At 42.2% G+C, this 19,305-nt stretch overlaps 1 protein-coding gene across 4 annotated transcripts in view; it reads left to right on the top strand.

The window, feature by feature from the left end:
* The window catches only part of LOC135917173 (uncharacterized), a 283,550-nt gene that overhangs the window by 231,551 nt on the left and 32,694 nt on the right, over positions 1–19,305 (top strand). For 2 of the 4 annotated variants that reach the window (XM_065450680.1, XM_065450679.1), the window contains exon 6: positions 13,070–13,126. The exons of 1 other annotated variant lie outside the window; for it this stretch is intronic. In XM_065450680.1, coding sequence (XP_065306752.1) covers positions 13,070–13,081 — 12 coding nt within the window. In that variant the 3' untranslated portion in view covers positions 13,082–13,126. The remainder of the gene's footprint in view (positions 1–13,069; positions 13,127–19,305) is intronic. One more of the 4 variants, XM_065450681.1, reaches the window with a different exon arrangement.

Here is a 19,305-nt window from a genome sequence, read left to right on the forward strand (position 1 = left end):
TTTTTGCGGGTTATAGATAAAAAGGCAGTTTTTTTTATGTTCAGTTCCATCTGCCACTTTTTACACCACTTCACTACATCGTGAAGGGCGCTGTTTAAATCAACGTGGTCATTCATAGAGTTAATTTCATTATAAAGAATGCAGTCATCGGCAAAAAGCTTCATTTTAACGCGGATGTTAGAGGGCAAATCATTAATAAAAATAAGGAATAAAGTGGGAGCAAGGACGCACCCTTGAGGCACCTCCGATGTTACTGGTACAATGGAATAAATTTCCTTGTTAACAACAACATACTGAAACCGGTTGGTTAGGTAATCTTCAATCCAATTGACAACAGAACCATTGCCTAAAGTTGTTTTCAGTTTGCTGATTAGGTTTTGATGGGTTACTCTATCAAACGCCTTGGAAAAATCTAATGCTATTAAGTCAACTTGTTTTTGATTATCAATGCTTTGGGATAAGTCATGCGTTACTTCAAGTAATTGGGTTATTGTTGAAAGTCCCCGCCGCAAGCCATGCTGGATTGGCGATAATATTTCTGCTTGCTCTAGATAACTCGTGATATGCTTTAATATGATATGCTCTAATAATTTCCCTACTATGGACGTTAGTGATATTGGTCTGTAATTGCCGACATCACTTGTGCTTCCTGCTTTATGAACGGGGATTACTTTCGCTATTTTCCATTCCTTTGCAAGGCTACATTTTGATAAGGATTTGTTAAATATTAGATGTAGGTATTTCGCGTTGACTTCGGCATATCTTTGAAGAAAAGTGTTGGGAATATTGTCCGGGCCGTTTCCTTTTTTTGTGTCTATTGATAGTAATAAGCTGAGGACTCCTGACTCAGTTATCGTTGGCATGCCTAGCGGTCTCTGGTTGTAGTAATTCACCTCCGGAATGCGACCATCGTCAGCAGTGAACACAGACTGGAAGTATGTATTTAATCAATTTGCAAAACTTAAATTTTGTTCCTCAGAATTGAGAGTGTTGCTTTGTTTTTTGGGACTAAGATACTTCCAAAACTTTCCAGGGGAATGTTTTAAAAAGTTAGGAAGCGTAACTGAAAATAAATGTTCTTTCGCTGTACTAATCTTTGCTTTCATTTCATTGACAGCACACGTGAGTTTACGTTTATGTTGAGGACATTTTTTTGTTTTGAGCAATTTTCTTAGCCGCTTCACTTAAATGCTTACATAAATGATTTAGTATTTGTTTATATAAGATATGTTCAAGTATTTTACACGGGATAGACGTAAGTGATATTGGCCTGAAGTTACCGACGTCTTTTTTGGACCCACCTTTATGTATCGGAACAACGTGTGCAATTTTCCAGTCATGGGATAAAATACCTGTCGATAAAGATTTGTCAAAAATTAGATAAAGGTACATAGAAGTTGGACCCGCGCAACGTTTAAGTACACGTGCAGAAATTCCATCCGGACCACTAGATTTACTCTCATCAATACCTTTCAATAGTTTTTCAATTCCATTAACACTAAACTCAACAGGAAGCATAGGCGAAATATTCGTTGTAAGTGGATGAATATGACAGGTGTGGTTGGGTAAGAATACCGAATGAAAAAAGTTGTTTGGGCAGGCAGCTTTATCTTTGTCTTCCATAATTATCTTACCATTATAATTTAACTCCTGTATTCCGAAGGAATCTGATCCACACTGTTTTGAGTACTTCCAAAACATTTTAGGGTTTGATTTAATTTTGTTGCTCAGCTCACTGAAGTAGTCATTTTTAGCTTTTCCTATTTTTAGCTTATATTCGCGTGTAATCGTATGTAGTTTTGTAAAATGAGCAGCTGATTTGCTTTTCTTGAATGCGTTAAATGCCCTCACCCTTTTCTTGATAAGCTTTAGTATATGTGTTGTTACCCATGGCTGTTTGTGCTTTTTAAGCCGTGAAGAATCAACATTGGGGATATGTACACTTACCAGCTCGAGTAACATATTCTTAAAATTGTCTCACATATCATGCACATTACGCTCCTCAGATAAGCACTCGAAAACAGAAAAGAAATTACGAAGTTTCTCAGAAATTGCATCGTAGTCACCCTTCTCATAAAAGTAGACCCTTCAGCTCGTGGATAACTTCGCACGGGTTTTTTTCTATATGGATACCGCCAACAGCAGCCAGATGGTCGCTAATTCCCGGAATGACATTCACATTTCTTACACTCTCGAAACTGTTTGCACCCTTTGGGGTGTATATTTGTCCCACAACAATAACCCTCCTCTGCCTTGCTTCCGTTTCCTTTCTTGAAAACTCGGCGCTCGCTACTTTGCCGTCGAGAATGCTGCCTCACACTGATAACGCGCATGCCGTTCGTGACTGGGAAGTACCGGGCTCGCAGCGTTAAAGAAAGGAAACGCGGGCAAGACAGATGACGATTATCGTTGTGGGACAAATATACACCCCAAAGGGTGCAACTGTTTTTAGAGTGTATGCAATCCGGCGAGTTACAAAACAGCAAGTCTAACACAGCGTCATTGCGAGTAGGATCGCTAACGTACTGCGTCAGACCAAACGTGTCTGCGATATTTTTCATCGCAAGGTTCATGCGCCCGCCAGAACTTATACATGTATCATTGCACCAAGGTAACCCAGGCAGATTAAAATCCCCCCCAAGAAGTATCGTCTGAGCTGACGCCTCTGTAAGAATTTCATATATTATTTGCACTGTGCTGATATCCGAGCTGGGCGAGCGATAAACCACCCCAACAATGAACGTGAAATTATCAGATAGGACTATCTTGCGCCATATAGACTCCAGTGCATTGCACTTGTAATCAATTGCTGAAGACTGTAGGGATGAATGGACAAGCAAAAAGACACCCCCACCTGCAGTGGGCCTATCTTTGCGATAGACGACGTAGTTTTCTGGAAACACCTCACTATCAGTAATTGAAGACTTTAACCAAGATTCGGTGCCAAGGACTATGTCAGCGTCAACACTTTCTATCAACCCAGACAGCTCGGCTGTTTTATTAACAGCGCTTCGGCAGTTCACGATGACAGCAACGAGTCGTCGACATTGGTACTTCTGCTTTTTTCTGGTCTGTCACTGCCTACGCAATGGGACGACCTCTTCTTTGTCTTCATCCCACCTGAAAGCCCTGCCGTTGATAATCAGTTTGTCAAAATTCAGTTTTATTTTATTGTTCTTATCCTCTCTTTTTGCCTTAGCGTATTCCCATAACTTCTTCCTAGTACTTTTTGTTTCAGGTGAATAATCTTCGCCTACGCTGTGCTGTGAATCCTTAATTTTTTCAGCATTAAGAAGCACTGCCTGACGGTCATTGTACAAGGAAACTTTAACAATAATCGTTTTTTTCTATTTTCGTTATAGCGTCCTAAGCGGTGTGCCCTTTCCAAAGACCCGAGATCAATTCCAAGGCTCGTTTTACAAATATTCTTTACCATAGCTTCGAATTCATCCCATGATTCTGAGGGTTTATCTTCAACACCATAAAAAACAAAATTTTTCCGGCGACTTCTGTTCTCTAGGTCGTTTGTTTTCTTCTGCAAATCTTTTAGCTGTTGCATGAGATGCCGTATTATAGCTGCCTGTTCTATAGCAATCATACTGATGTCCTTTATCTGGTGCTGAGTTTGGCCAAGATTATTTTTCACTTCCATCAGCATGTTCTCATTCCTTTCAAGCCTGGCTTCGATGCCGTTTAACATTGAAATTAAAGTTTCCTGCCCACTGCACAAACACTGTAGCAGTTTCATCTCCGGTGTGTTAGTAGGCCCTGGATTTAGTTCAACGTCCCCCGCGAGTATTAACAACAAAATCAAGTAGAGCACTCTGTTGGAAAATAAACGGAAACCCTTCAGACGCAATCTGTACATGCTGCATCCGCGATTTTTGTTACAAACACTTGGCATCGTGGGAGGAGCCGGCAACGCACACGCTAGCTTCTGCAATTCAGATTGATAGTAATGGCTAACGTGCACCAGCAACAGCGGCATTAGCGTCATGTCGGCAAGTGTGTCGGCTCCAAATCCCACGAAGCCATCGTGCCGAGTGTCTATATAGCCTTGCCACGTGGGTCCTGTTGGTCGAAGTCGATTGGTCGGTCCTCGCTGATCCATCTACCGTTCGCACCACGCATGCTGCCAACGATAGATGACGACTCATGCACACGGGTGGGCGATAGCCGAAATATTGCAGACGTTATCCAGGGCTCCGACGAAAAAGGCCATGCCCCGTGTTCCGCTGCTTCGAGACGAACCGCCGAGACAAGGACCAAAAGTACCTGCCCCAGCAACAGCGGCATTAGCGTCATGTCGGCAAGTGTGCCGGCTCCAAATCCCATATAGCAGATGGGGGTATTCATGAACAGTGTTTATTTAGAATGCCCCTCAGTTCTATAATTATCTGACTTCTGCAATAAAAATAACGTTCTTAATTATCGAAACAGTTCTAATAGAAAGTACTTGAACAGCTTTTAAAAAAATAGTTTCTTTCTGACATAAAAATGGACACATTTTAAAGAAAGCATCATGAAAGGTGAACAAAGTACATACACTTCAAAAACGTTACAGAACAAGAGATGTGGACTAAGCAAGAATAGACACTCTTGGAGGTTGGAATGCGCAACAGTTTGACGATACACACAGAAGAGACACACACCACAGAGCGCTAAGCGCTCTGTGGTGTGTGTCTCTTCTGTGTGTATCGTCAAACTGTTGCGCATTCCAACCTCCAATATGCTATACCAACACGCCCAGTCATCAACCTTGGCAAATAGACACTCATAGCGCCAACTAACCCGATAATCGATTCTTACGAACGCAGAAGAAGGTTCAGTTACAGCAAACAGACATAAATGTTCCGAAAGAAATGTGCCATGTTGCCACTTAATTTTCTCTTCTTACACCTTTTATTATTTATTTATTTATTTCAACATACTGCCAACCCTTTGACAGGGTTATTACAGGAGTGAGGTACAGAAAGAAACAATAATAATAGCAATTGTCAGGGTAGGTATGCTAAACAAGCACAAATAAGAATGAAAAATATACATACAACAGTAAGTATGAATACGAGCATTGACAAGAATGCTAATAGAAAAAATAAAACAGCTAATCATATAGAGAGTACAAATAAATGACATCAGGTTGCTGAGTACGTATTAGGCGAGTCATGTAACATCACAAGGAAATCATCAATTCTTTGCTGTTCGACCATAAGTCGGTCAATGGTATTCCATTCCCGAATGGATCTAGGGAGAAAGGAATAATAGAATGTATTGTTGTTGCACGCATATTCTTGTAGTGTGAGATCACGTGTGCGACGTAGTTGCCTTGTTTGTTTAGTTTCAATGTATGTTGTGTGGTCTATCTTAAAATAGTTGTGCAGTAGCATATATAAGAACTTCAGGCGGTGGATTTTAGCGCGGCTTTGGAGTGAGGGCAAACCTGCGCTGCGTAGCAATGCTGTCGGGGAATCAAGGCGTCGATAGCGGTTAAAAATAAATCTAATCGCTTTGCGCTTAACATTTTCAAGCATGCCGATGCCGCTACTTGTGAAAGGGAACTAGATTATATTCGCGTATTCTAGAATCGGTCGGACAAGTGTGGTGTACGCTAAAAGCTTAGTGTCACGGTCAGCGTGCCGCTGCGTCCGCTTAAGGAAAAATAATTTTTTCATTGCTTTCGCGGTTATAGCTTCCGTGTGAGCTGCCCAGCTGAGATCAGAAGTTATTATTACACCAAGATATTTGTACTGGGTTACATTTTGGAGTGCGACATTATTAAAACCATAAGAGAATGCTAGGCCTGTTTTCTTTTTTGTTATTGTCATTACAACTGTTTTGTCTGTGTTAATCACCATTTGCCAGTTAGAGCACCAACTTACTACTTCATTCAGGGCAATGTTCAGCTCATTTTGGTCACTGTAGCTCTTGACCTCTTTATAAAGTACGCAGTCGTCTGCGAATAGCCTAATATTTGCGTTAATGTTGATTGCCAGGTCATTTATAAACAGCAAAAATAATATTGGTGCCAAGACAGATCCCTGGGGCACACCGGATGTGACATTTATTGTGTCAGAAACGTGCTCATTGCATTGCACAAATTGTTGACGGCCGGACAGATAATTTGACAACCATCGAGTCATTGGCCCATCCCCAAGTTTGCGGACCAGCTGGATAACTAGCTTTTCATGGGAAACCCGATCAAACGCCTTTGAAAAATCCATACAAATTATGTCAATTTGGGAGTGTTCGTTAATACCTTGGGCCAAGTCGTGCATTATCTCGACGAGTTGAGTAACGGTCGATAGGCCTCTCCGGAATCCGTGCTGATTGGGGTGTAGCAGATCATTGTCTTCGACAAACTTTGTGATGAATTTGAGGATAATATGCTCGAGTATTTTACAGCTGGTACACGTCAAGGAAATGGGCTTGTAGTTTGATGGGATCGTCTTGTCACCGGATTTATGCACTGGGATTATTTTTGCGACTTTCCATTCAGAAGGAATCTGTGAATCCTGGATAGATTTTGTGAATATTAAGCGTAGATACTTACTAACTGGTTCTGCATACTGTTTGAGAAAAGCGTTCGGTATCCCGTCTGGGCCACAGCTCTTTTTGTCATCAAGGTTTAATAGCAGACACAGTATACCACTTTCGGTTATTTCTGGGGTGTCTAGTAATTTATTTTTGGTAGATGTGACAGTCTGGGAGTGTTGCACTAGTCCATTATCGATTGTAAAAATCGACTGGAAGTAGTGATTGAATTGATCCGCCTTATCTTTTGTTTCTATTGAACATTTGTTTCTATTATGCTTATGGGACCAAGTGGTAGACAGTCCATTTAAAGAAAACGTGCATAAGATAATAACAATGACACGTGGACTCGTTTATCTTTCACGGGTGAGCGCTTTTCATCGCCTAACAAATGTTATCGCTTACAGCGGGACGCGCCCGCACGTATCGGAAGTTTCCCGAATGTTATCGATGGTTCTGTTGTCACCGAACCTTGTGTAATCTGATTGCACGTGCGACGCGAATTGCGTAGAATTTTCTGGAAGACGCGGGCAGAACGGATTACTCTGTAACCTTCGATGACTCGTGTATAAAAGACTGCGCTTAACCGGCTGATCAGGTTTTCGACTATCGCCGACCGTGTTTGCCGCTGTCGCTGTGCTTTGAGTGTAACTTGCTTTTGTGGGCGCAAGTTCCCCCCAGAAATGTTAGTTTCATCATTCACAGATCTGCTGCATTCTTCACCGTCCCCACTACGTGACAATATATCGCAGCTGACATAGCTGAACCGCATTAGGCAAGAGAGAAATCGTAGCGCGAAAACAAATCTGCACAAGCACAAAAAACACGAGAAACACTCGCATTCGGGCTCGTATATAGAAGCACAGACGTTTGCGAGGCATTTGTACAAAGTAGAAACCGCACGGTACATCCTGGTCGGCACTAGACACAATACTATTTCGATTGCCTCTGCTTTGAAGTATATATTAGTGCCTGTATAACCATCTGTACAGTGGCAAAGAAAGCAAAGCCTTTCGTGTCACACCACTTGCTCTCTCAGCGGTATACAGAGTTGCTGGAAAAGCGCCGCACAGGTAGTGAGGACTACACACAATCGTACGCGATGCTGTAAGCCAAGCATACACTGCGCCCTGGCTACACGTATTCTCAAGCGCCACGTGGCGTACTGTGCTACAAACTGTACAATGCCGAGTGCGTCTATTGCTTTGTGGCAACACAACTGTAGTTGGGAAGCTGTCGAGCCACCGGGGCGATTCACTCCCCTAACACTGTCATTAACTTCAACGCCTAAGTTTCATTGTTTATGATGTATTACACAAAGAATGGACTATTAAAGATGTATTACACAATAATACTAGGCTGGAGGGCGTTTGGCAGGCATTCTTAGATAATGAACAGCAGATTACCATTATCCCTCAAGAAAGAAGTATATAACAGCTGTGTCTTACCAGCACTCACGTACGGGGCAGAAACCTGGAGGCTTACGAAAAGGGTTCTACTTAAATTGAGGACGATGCAACGAGTTATGGAAAGAAGAATGATGGGTGTAACGTTAAGGGACAAGAAAATAGCAGATTTGGTGAGGGAACAAACGCGAGTTAATGACATTTTAGTTGAAATCAAGAAAAAGAAATGAACATGGGCACGACATGTATTGAGAAGGGAAGATCACCGATGGCCATTAAGGGTTACGGAGTGCATTCCAAGGGAAGGGAAGTGTAGCAGGGGGCGGCAGAAAGTTAGGTGGGCAGATGAGATTAAGAAGTTTGCAGGGACAACATTGCCACAATTTGTACATGAGTGGGGTAGTTGGAGAAGTATGGGATAGGCCTTTGCTCTGCAGTGGGCGTAACCAGGCTGATAATGGTGCTGACGACACAAATTTTCTCCCAGCACTGTTTTGCGGTCATAAAGTAGGCCCGATGCCATAGTGGGCATTCAATGTACCTAAATACGTGCAGCCGCCACAAATCAGCCCGACACATTTGTTCAGTTGGGTCGTCAGTATTGTGCTATATTCTCTTGTGCACTCAGCCTGAAGAAATTGAATGGAACTATCTTCACAACACGTAGTCAACAGCATGCGGCATCTATATTTTAACAGTTAGCATGGCCTTTTTCAGACATGTATATTCAACGCGTCACTCAGGGCAAACCAAAATTATGTCAGTTAGACGGCAAAAGAGGCCATCCATCTCAATGAAGGAATTCATTCTGCGAGCCTTGCCGAGCTTGGCAATGCAAAACATGAAGGAACCAATACTCGCCTACTTATAATGCAACCCATCAGTCCTGTATACTGACTTGCCGTAGAATGTGACATCACTATTTTGAGTGAACTGTTTCCTCAGCGCATAGCACTTCACAAGACTTTTGAAGAGTTTGTCAGCATCAGCACCAGCCCTTATTTTTGTCACATGATGCCACGGTGCCTGCGGAGCGCTTGCACCAGACAAACTTCTCAATTATTTCCTTTTCGGGGTAGCGTGTACGCCTCACCATTTTGACAGGCTTGCAGTTCATTGCTTCAAAAGGAGACACTGAATAAGCTCACAGAGGAACCCAGTATTTCAGGATGTCTACAATGTGTAAGAGCAAGTGAAAATTGAATGTCATATTACTTGATCCCATATAGCTTCTCATATTCCTTCGGAAATATCGATAGCATGGACCTTTTCAAGTGCAATGCACTCACCCAACATGTAATACATCATGTCAACGGATGACAACCAATGCTTGAAGTTCTTTGACGGAATATAGCCAGCCAGCACAGCAGGTGAATACAAAAATTGCCAGTCGCGCCATTTTGCTAACTTCCAGTACTTTCCGCCTTTCAGTGACCGTGGCAGTATTGAAATGTCCCGTACTGGACACAATCGTTTTAGCTTTTCATCAGCTTCCTGAAGACGATGACGGAGGTAAAAGCTGTGCTTCTGCTTTCACTTAGTGCTTTCAATTAGTGTTGTTGCCTTTTTAGAGCCAGAACAAACAGCGTGCATCCAATTTACTGCAAAGCCAGAATGAAGCTGAAAAAAAGTCAAGTGAGTAAGAAAACTTGTGCCTTTTACTTCACAGCTTGCTCCTTTATTGTTTGTTCGGGCCTTCAAAGCGTGCTGGTGGAATGATTCCTGTGTGCCCATCTTTGGAAAGGATTTAGGTGCATGATAGATACGGCATTGCCCATGGGCAACAACCTGCCTTAGCAGCTCACACCAGCTGCACCCATGATTACCATTGATCTGGGTCATGCCCATTAGTTCACACCCCGCCACGCTATCTACAGTACACGGTCCTGGGTACACTTTTGTTGCCTTCCAACTACCTTTAGTATTGCCACTAAAGACATCTCATTCGCTATTGGCCACTAGCAGACACCAGCAGACCACTAGCAGACCACCAGCAGACATCTCATTCCCTATTTGCACAAAAGGCAAAAGAAAACTGTTCATGGCATGCTTATGTGGGACAAACCACAAACTAGGAAGAAGTTCCTGTACGCTTTATTTGTATGACAGCTCATTAATTTGGACGAGAAGCGGCCAAATCCCAAGTGCACTGCTCTCAAAAATAGTCAGGCCATCAGTATTAAAAGTCCATGCTAAGTAATCAGAACCAAAAGGCAGTTTCCTGTAACAAACACTGTATGTTATGTCACTGATGTCATATGAATCAGACTGTTGAAAAGGCTTAGCATGCCCCGATTTCAGCACATTACATATTTGACTCTCTAAGTCAATAACAAAAAAATGATAATGTCTTAAAAGATTAGCTACAGGATGCTGGATGTTGCACTTACTGGGAACAAGATTTGTAACATTCTCTAGGAGTTCCAAATAGTTGCAATAGCCACTGCAGTAAAAGCGCCTGATCTTGCGGTCTACGCTGCGTAAATGCCTCAAGAACATGTACTTTGATGTTGGCAAGGCTGTGCCTTCTGGAAGGTAACCATTTAGTAAGCTCAGCAGGCTTTCTGTAGCCTCCCCTGACACATCATGACGAAGGCTGTGTCCCATAACCATAAGAAGGCTTTCAGCCACTGTGGCTCTGGACTCAGGATACGGTGGTTGGTTCTGCGACAGACATAAATATGAGTTATTAGATAGCCACCTTATGCATTTTTCATGAGAATGCCACTTTTATGGATATGCACACTTTACTGCTTAAAGTTTGCATAATAACAAAAACATGTGTGCTGTATACCCTAAACGAAAACTGACAACTCATTCTTATTGAGATTTATATTACATGTCAATTTCATACGTAATATTGCTTGGTACCAAATTAGGCTCAAATAAACAGGAATTCCACTATTACTGGATGTTCAGATGAAACCGGAACGCTACCAGACCTGTAGATGGAACAAACACATATGAAAATGAATTATCTAAGGGCAGTTTCACGCATGTGCAGACTGGGCAAGAAATACTCGAAGGATATACACATGCTGCAACTGAAAGTGATCTTGTTGCAAATGAGTATCTTGGCATGAGCAATGTAAATATTTTTGAATTGACAGATTACTGATCTCGCAGCTGAGGCTATGCAGGTCTTGCTTTATATCCTTTATTATGTTAATAGAAAAACAGCAGCGAAATTGTGGGCCATTCAATAAAGCATTAGGCCTTGTATTATATTATGATGCAGCACCTTCTACATATTTGTGTCAGGCCTGTGTTCATCATTGCTGGGAGGTCCAAAAATTGACAGTCAGGCTTTTGCAGAAATAAACACTGAGTTATGAATTAAAAGTTCTCATATTGTCATTTTTAATAAAAACTGTTCATGTTTTATAGGCAGGGCTTTTTATTTGTGCGCTGAAATTGGAAGTTCTCGCATTCCAGCCTCAAGAATTTTGATGCTGTCACTACTGTTAGAAATTAAGCCGTTGCCTGGTCCTCAGTTGTAGACTGCTACAGCGGCTCAGTCACCATAACAGCTAATGCCACAACATATAGGGAGTGGTCTCCCACCGCTTTCATTTCTTCCAATATCATATAGAATTATTTAAACACATTCCCTCATTATTACTTAACACCCTCCACGTTTATTTCTTAGTATGCATGCACCATGTTTTATTATATTTTTCCGAGTACACAGATGACATTTTCATACCTTGATGCGTTTCCCTTACCTTGGTATCCACTCCGTCGCTCTAACTGACCAGGGTTTATCCGTCCTTCGCATTACATGATCTGCCCAATTCCATTTCTGCCTCCTAATGTAGACTGGAATGTCTGTTTCATTTGTTTGTCCTGTGATCAGCTCTGCTGTCTTGCTATTAATGTTACGCCTATAATTTTTCGTTCCATCGCACGCTCCATGGCTCTTGGTTTCTTGTCGAGTTTCCTTGTTATCCCCCTTGTTTCTGCACCATATGTTAGTACAGGCAATATGCAATAGTTGTACCGCGGGCAAGTTGAAGTTGAAGTTGAAGTTGAAATTTATTTGCATCATCACAATGCGGGAATGCTCGGGCAAAAAGTGAAAATCAATTCACTTGAGAAGCGCCCGAGCCCCCAGTATACAAGGCATACAAAAAGGGCGACAATTAACAAGGCATTTCAACAGCTTACCATTGCAGGTTAACCTCTAGTGTTATACAATGTAATGTAATATGAACAGCTTGACAGTAATTATACACACATAAAAATACTAACAGCAGTGGAAAAAGAGTACTGACATCATGGAATGAAGAACTCTCGTATGTTACGTATGCTGCACATTTCTACATGAATATCCTGGAAAATTAGTGTGTTCAACAGAACTGCAAGTGCATGACGTAACATTTGCCGCCCATGCTCAGTACGACAAAATGGCACGTGCCAATAGTCTTTACTACGGAATGGATATACAATGGTGTTCGTTTTCAACGATGATATGCTAAGAAATGCATGCTCGCTGTTATATAAGATTTTTTGTATGTTATGCATAGGAAATGCTCGTAAAGTTTGGGCACGGGAACAATATTAAAGTGACGAAACAGTTCAGCAGTGTGTGCATTGTAATCAGCACTAGCGATATGACGTAATGCCTTCTTTTGTAGCACATGCAGTTTGCTAGTGTTAGGCGATGTGGTATTTCCCCAAACCAGGAAACAATAGTTAAGATGGGATAAGAAGAGTGTGTTATAAATTAAAATTTTACGGATACGGGAAGGTATGAGCGAAATTTTACTAGAACACCAACACACCTATTTAGGCGAGACATAACTGAGCTAACGTGAGGATCCCAGCTCATGTTTTTATTGAAAAGTATTCCTAGCGTTTTTACAGTATCAACTATTTCAATGTTGCAGTTGTTGAACTTTATCACTGGTTTTACAATAAGCGAATTTTGACGCGGATGAAACAAGACAGCTTTTTTTGGAATTTATTAACAGGCAATTTGCAGCACTCCATCTACTAAGCTTTTCGATAGTTTCGTTAATAACCAAGATCAGGTGCTGCACGTCGCGGCTTTTAAATAGGAGGCTTGTGTCATCTGCATACAAAATATAACTTGGGTCGTTGCTAATAGTTGTTATATCATTATTATATAGCAGAAACAATAATGGGCCCAGGATACTACCCTGAGAGACTCCTGTGGTGATATTCCGGTAAGTAGACACGTAGTTTCCTATCGCCACGCCCTGGCATCGATATTGTAGGTAAGATTTTAGGAGGAGCGCTGCGATTCCACGAATACCGTATAATTCCAGTTTTTCCAAAAGTATTTCATGGTTGATCCGATCGAACGCCTTCGAGTAGTCTATAAATACACCGATGCACAGTTCTTTGTTTTCAATGGACTCAAGAATTAATTCTTTTTGCTTTAGAAGAGCTGTTTCTGTGGACCTGTTTGGTAGAAAGCCATACTGAGATGAAGTAATCAAGTTAAATTTCACGCAAAACTTCATTAGTCGTTTATAAATTATCTTCTCCAAGCCCTTGGAAAAAATGGGCAGAATCGAAATTGGCCTATAGTTAGCCATGTCATTTCTGTCACCACTTTTAAAAAGCATACTAACTTTAGCTACTTGCATCAGTTTTGGAAAGCAACCTGAATATATTGATAAGTTATATACATAAGCCAATATTTGGGCTATTATTTCAACCACGTGTTTAACTGGAGCTATCTCTATACCATCAATATCATGCTATTGCTATTTTTAAATGAGTTAAATATGGCACATATTTCGGCCTCATTAGTTGGTTCGAAATACATGCTAAAAGGGTTGCTATTTATGGCATGTTTAGACCTACTTTACCTTTGCGGACCTATCACAGCATCTTTGAGAAACGTATTAAATTGTTCAGCCAGCTGGAAGCCCTCAATACGACGGCCATGATAGTTTAGCTCCGTGACTGTTGCCGAGACTTGTGCGCGATTTAGCAGACTGTTGAGCTTATTCCAAATCTGCGCACTGTCCCTACATTGCTCTTTACTAAACTTATCGTGCAGAAAAGAGCGCTTTTCGTTTTTTTAGAAAGGCGTTAAGCTTATTACGATATTTTTTATAAATATCGAGATCCTCTGGTGATCTGGTCTTAAGAAACTTTTGGAACAATCTTGCCTTCTTTTTTATTCTGCGCAGGCACTCGTGGTTGATCCACGGTTTCCGGTTTTTGTTACATTTTCGCAATACTTTTTCCTTAAAATGTTCGAAATAAATACGTTTGAAAGCAGAAACGAAAGCCTCGTATGCGGCGTCGGCCGTTGAAGAATGGTAAACGTCAGTCCAAGTTTCCCTTTCAAGGCACGCGTAGAAGGCGTTTAAAGTTGTGGGAACGATATTGTGTACCGTCTTTACATAGTTAATTTGCGCATATGTAAGCTTATCTTCACCCCTGATAAACAAATAAATCGGCAAGTGGCCGCTGATATCACAATTCAGGACACCAGTTGTCAAACTTTCGGTATGTATATTTGTAATAAAGAGGTCGATGAGTGTCTCTGTGTGGGATGTAACACGCGTTGCCGTATCTCTTAAGATAGCGTGACCAGATGACTCTACTGCTGAAAAGAGTGTTTCTTTAATGCAGGAAGATTTTAAGATATCAATGTTTAGGTCTCCGCCAAGAATTAGTTTCGCGTTTTTCGAAATAACATAATTTAGAAGTTTTTCAAGGTATCCAATGAAATGTTGGATTTGTGCCTTCGGTGGCCGATACATGACAGTGAAAATATATTCGCACGATAATAATGTCAAACATTCTATGTTCTCGGATAAAATGGAAAACTCGGCATCTATTTCACGTTCTAGCTCACGTTTCACGAGAAATTCTAAACCGCCACCTTGCTTATGTTGCCTATTAAGAAAGAAGCTTTGATAACCTTCGCGGTTGAAAATTTCAGTATTTGCAGAACACCATGTCTCTGTAAACATAATCACATCGAAATTGAAAACAAATTCATCTAAGAAAACTGACAGTTCTTCTTCCTTGTTTCTCAGGGACCACACATTCAGGTGAAAGCAGGTAAAATGGTTTTTAGAATAGTGAAATGCATTATTAACGTGTTCTGGGGACACAGCCATTGCAAAAGCATTGAATAACAGAAAAAATATGTGCAGTCGACGCAAACTAGTTAATCCTTTCTAGATCACGCTCACTGCAAATGCGCACAATCGGTGACGTTTCATCTTTCCTGGCCAAAATCTTGCCGCTGCTTGACCAAACAAATCGCCAGTTTTTCACTCTCTTTTGCGCAAGCGCCATGCTGAGAAGATGCTTCAGCGTTGGACAAAGGTGCTCGATAGCATACAGTGGTTAACCAGGGGAAAAACCCAGTTCCTGAGTTGACAGGCGTGACTTTTTTGCTTTCTGCATGATTGAATCACGCTTGGTACGGCTCTTAAACTGCACAATTATGTTTGGGGTGGCATCAGCATTCCTTGTAGGCACACGATGGCACACTTCAATGTCTGTTTCCACGATAGGTTCATTCAAGACCACACCGATTTTGTGCAAAATCTTAGGAAGGATTTCACTTTTAGTCAAGGGTACACCTTTTATCTCAAGATTGCGGTTTCTTGAGTACTGCTCAGACACAGTAACACGGTTCTCGAGTTGACCGACTTGCTTTGATAGCGTTGAGCAATCACTTGCAAGTTTTGTGTTAATTGCCTTGAGCTCCTTGTTTTCTTTCGCGATTTCATTTTTTTTTCATGCTTGACCTTTTCGACTTCGGCATGACAGAAGTCAAGACTTGCCTTCAGCTCTCTCAGTACTTTTCTGACTTCGCGTTCCAATTTAGATTTGAAATCTGACAATTCCTTCCTGAGCTCCTCTCGAAATTTGGCGGAATCAGCCATAACATGCACAATACAAGATAACACACAAGCACTGGTATCGGCAGCAGTTAAGGCAGAAATTAGAGTGTTTTCTGTACTAATTGTGGAAAATAATTCTAATCTGCAAATATACAAAGTAGCTTCAGAAGGTTGTCGAGCTGCCCCCGCTGCTGCCAAGTGGTTGCGGATCGGAGATGCAGGCCTTTATGTAGCTTGTTCTTCCACCTGGTGGGCGTGACGTCACTGGCAGTCACACCTAGTCACTGCAGGTGAGCCTTGCACTTGCTGATATCACGGCGTGCCGTAAGCAGCTGTTGAAACAGTGGTCCAAGCTGCAAATATACAAAGTAGCTTCAGAAGGTTGTCGAGCTGCCCCCGCTGCTGCCAAGTCCGCTGCTGCCAAGTTGCCGGTCATGAGTCGGGAATGCCTTCCATATGCGCACCAGCTCACCCTTATTCTACGGTGAATTTCCTTTACATGAGTTGGCTCCCCTGTTACTATTTGACCTAGATGTGCATACTTTAGTACATACTCTAGGGTCCGGTTGCCAATCGTGAGTCTCCGGTATCTCGCCGGGCCACCTAGCATCATCTTCGTTTTTCGCATATTTATTTATCTTCAGCCCCCACTTTATTACTCTTTTGGTTGAGATCTATCATTTGTGGCAATATGTCGCCATCATTGCTGAAGAGCAAATGGCATCTCTAAACCTTAAGTTTTTGAGATATCCTCAATTCAATTGAATTCCCATTTCTTCCCAACCTAGTCATTTGAATACTTCTAAGCAGGCAGTGAAGAGTATTGGAGTGATTGTATCTCCTTGCCTGACCCCTTTCTTTATCGGAATCTTTGCTTTTCTTGTGTAGCAGCAAGGCAGCTGTGGAGTATTTGTATATGTTGGTGACGGTATTCACATATGTTTCAAGCACACATTGACGATGCAATGCCTCCAAGACTGCTGGTATCTCTACAAAATGTAATGCGTTTTCACAATCTATGAAAACCGCATAAAGAGTTTTGTTGTACTCAGCACATTTCCCGATAACCTGATTGATCACAAGGCTATGATTCATCATAAAGTACCCCTTCCTGAAGCCGGCTTGCTCTTGGTGTTGATTACAGTCAAGTGCTTCTCTCAGCCTATCAGAAATTACCTTCGTGAATGTTTTGTGTTATGCTGAAAGTAAGCTGATGTGTCTAAATTCTTCAATTTTTTTACATCGCCCTTCTTCTCGTACAAAATAATAATCGGGTTCTTCCAACTCTCTGGTACAGTTGAGGTCTTAAGACATTGTCTGTGGCGCTGTAAGCTTCAATATGACAATTGTGCAGATCCTCCGCACTGTGGGAATCGAAGTAAGCGAAATTTTCTGTGCTGTTTCTCTGACTGACGATAATTAGTGGTGATGTTGACGGCGAATGTTTAATTTCTTCAACGTTTTGTCCAACACGAGAGTGGTGAGTTGACGTTAAACGTTACCTTGCGTGCCCCACTGCTGTTTGTTTGCGTTGCACACAAAACACAAAGAGAGAGGTGTTTCCTTGAGGCGTAGTTGTGCGCTATGTTTCATAACCTCTGAGAGGTTTGAGAATTGTCACTGCCTCACATGGCACATTGCTTCGTGGCAGAAGCATTAACTTTGAATTGAAATATGTTATTTATTTATTTATTTATTTATTTATTTATAGAATACTCTCAATCACCGATGGGGAGGGATTATTACAAGGGTGAACAACATGTCACGACTCATCAATGAACGGCACTAAAACATTATATAAAAAAAGAGCACATAATGATTGGAGACTATACAAAAATAGCAGTAGTACATTCATACATAATAATACAGGCAACGAAGCCAAAAAAAGACCCGCCGTGATTGCTCAGTGGCTATGGTGCTGGGCTGCTGAGCACGGGGTCGCGGGATCGAATCCCGGCCATGGCGGCCGCATTTCGATGGGGGTGAAATGCGAAAACACCCGTGAGCTTAGATTTAGGTGCACGTTAAAAAAAACCAGGTGGTCGAAATTTCCAGAGTCCTCCACTACGGCGTGCCTCATGACCAGAAAGTGGTTTTGGCACGTAAAACCCCATAATTTAATTTTTTAACGAAGCCAATGTACATTAACTAGCAGGGAAACTCGAAAACGTGCGAGAACCACAATCGAAATATGAGGCAGGTCGTAGGGGCGCACTCCTCATTAATTTTGAACCGTTGCGTTCTTTAACGTGTCCCTAAATCAAAGTGCGCGAGCATTTTTTATCCGCGACCTCGAGCAATTCCATAGCCGCAAAGCTACCACGGCGGGCACAGAAGTGTTTACTTGACGTGGGACTGCTTCCGTTGTATCGCCTAGACCCTGCGGTGCGCTTTACTTATTGCGGCTCTGCTTTTGCACGCCCTGCGTAAGTTGTCCGCTGCACATATTTGCATGCTTTTATTTTTCAGAAATAGCAGAAGTGAACCCTGTAGTACCTCGAACTTAAGTTTATCCTGCGTTTCCTTGCATTTTCACGTCATCTTCTTCCTGTCCACCCTCCTTGTAGCTGTATGGTAACTGCGAGCACTCCGTGACTGCGAGCGGAGAATGGCAAGGCTGCTATTCACTCGTTTCGCGACAGCGTCAGTTCTGCCCATTCTCTGCCTCCTGTTCCGTCTTCCGTTCTATCTAGCTTACCTCTGGACTAGCACGTCGGTAGAAAGGTAAGCGCTTGCGGAGGTCACCGATAATTACAGCTGTCTCGAGGCTAATGTGGCAACGACCCGAGAGCTACACAGGGTGCACATTCGACGCGGTGCAGTCCAAGCAATGTCCTCGCTTCTCTACGACGCTCTTTCGAAGCACGCTCTGAATCACCCCGCGACGCGGTGCGCCAGGCAGCCGCAGTGGGAAAGGCAGAGAAAGCTTCGCTTTAAGATTTCCCCATCTTGACTAGTCGACTGTTATACCGCCTTTTTCGGCTACAAAGTTGGATGGCTTATCTGCGAATTGTACAGTTCATATAGAATAGAAGTCTTCTGCCACCTTCCCTATGTTACTAAAAGAAATTATGGGGTTTCACATGCCAAAATGACGATCTGATTATGAGGCACACTGTAGTGGGTGACTCCGGAATAATTTGGACCACCTTAGGTTATTTAACATGCGCTTAAGTCTAAGTATACGGGTGTTTTCGCATTTCGCCCCCGTTGTAATACGGCTGCCGTGGCCGGGATTCAGTCCCGCGACCTCGTACTTAGTAGCCCAACACCATAGCCACTAAGCAACCACGGTGAGTCACTATGTTACTGAAAATGCTACTAAGGTTGCCTTGTTTGTCATTTACCGTGTCTTAGCAGTACTTACGTACGGGACAGAAACCTGGAGGCTTACGAAAAGGGTTTTACATAAATTGAGGACGACGCAACGAGCTATGGAAAGAAGAATGATAGGTGTAACGTTAAGGGATAAGAAAAGAGCAGATTAGGTGAGGGAACAAACGCGAGTTAATAAGATCTTAGCT

This window comes from Dermacentor albipictus, chromosome 5, assembly GCF_038994185.2.
Source record: "Dermacentor albipictus isolate Rhodes 1998 colony chromosome 5, USDA_Dalb.pri_finalv2, whole genome shotgun sequence".
NCBI lineage: Eukaryota > Metazoa > Arthropoda > Arachnida > Ixodida > Ixodidae > Dermacentor > Dermacentor albipictus.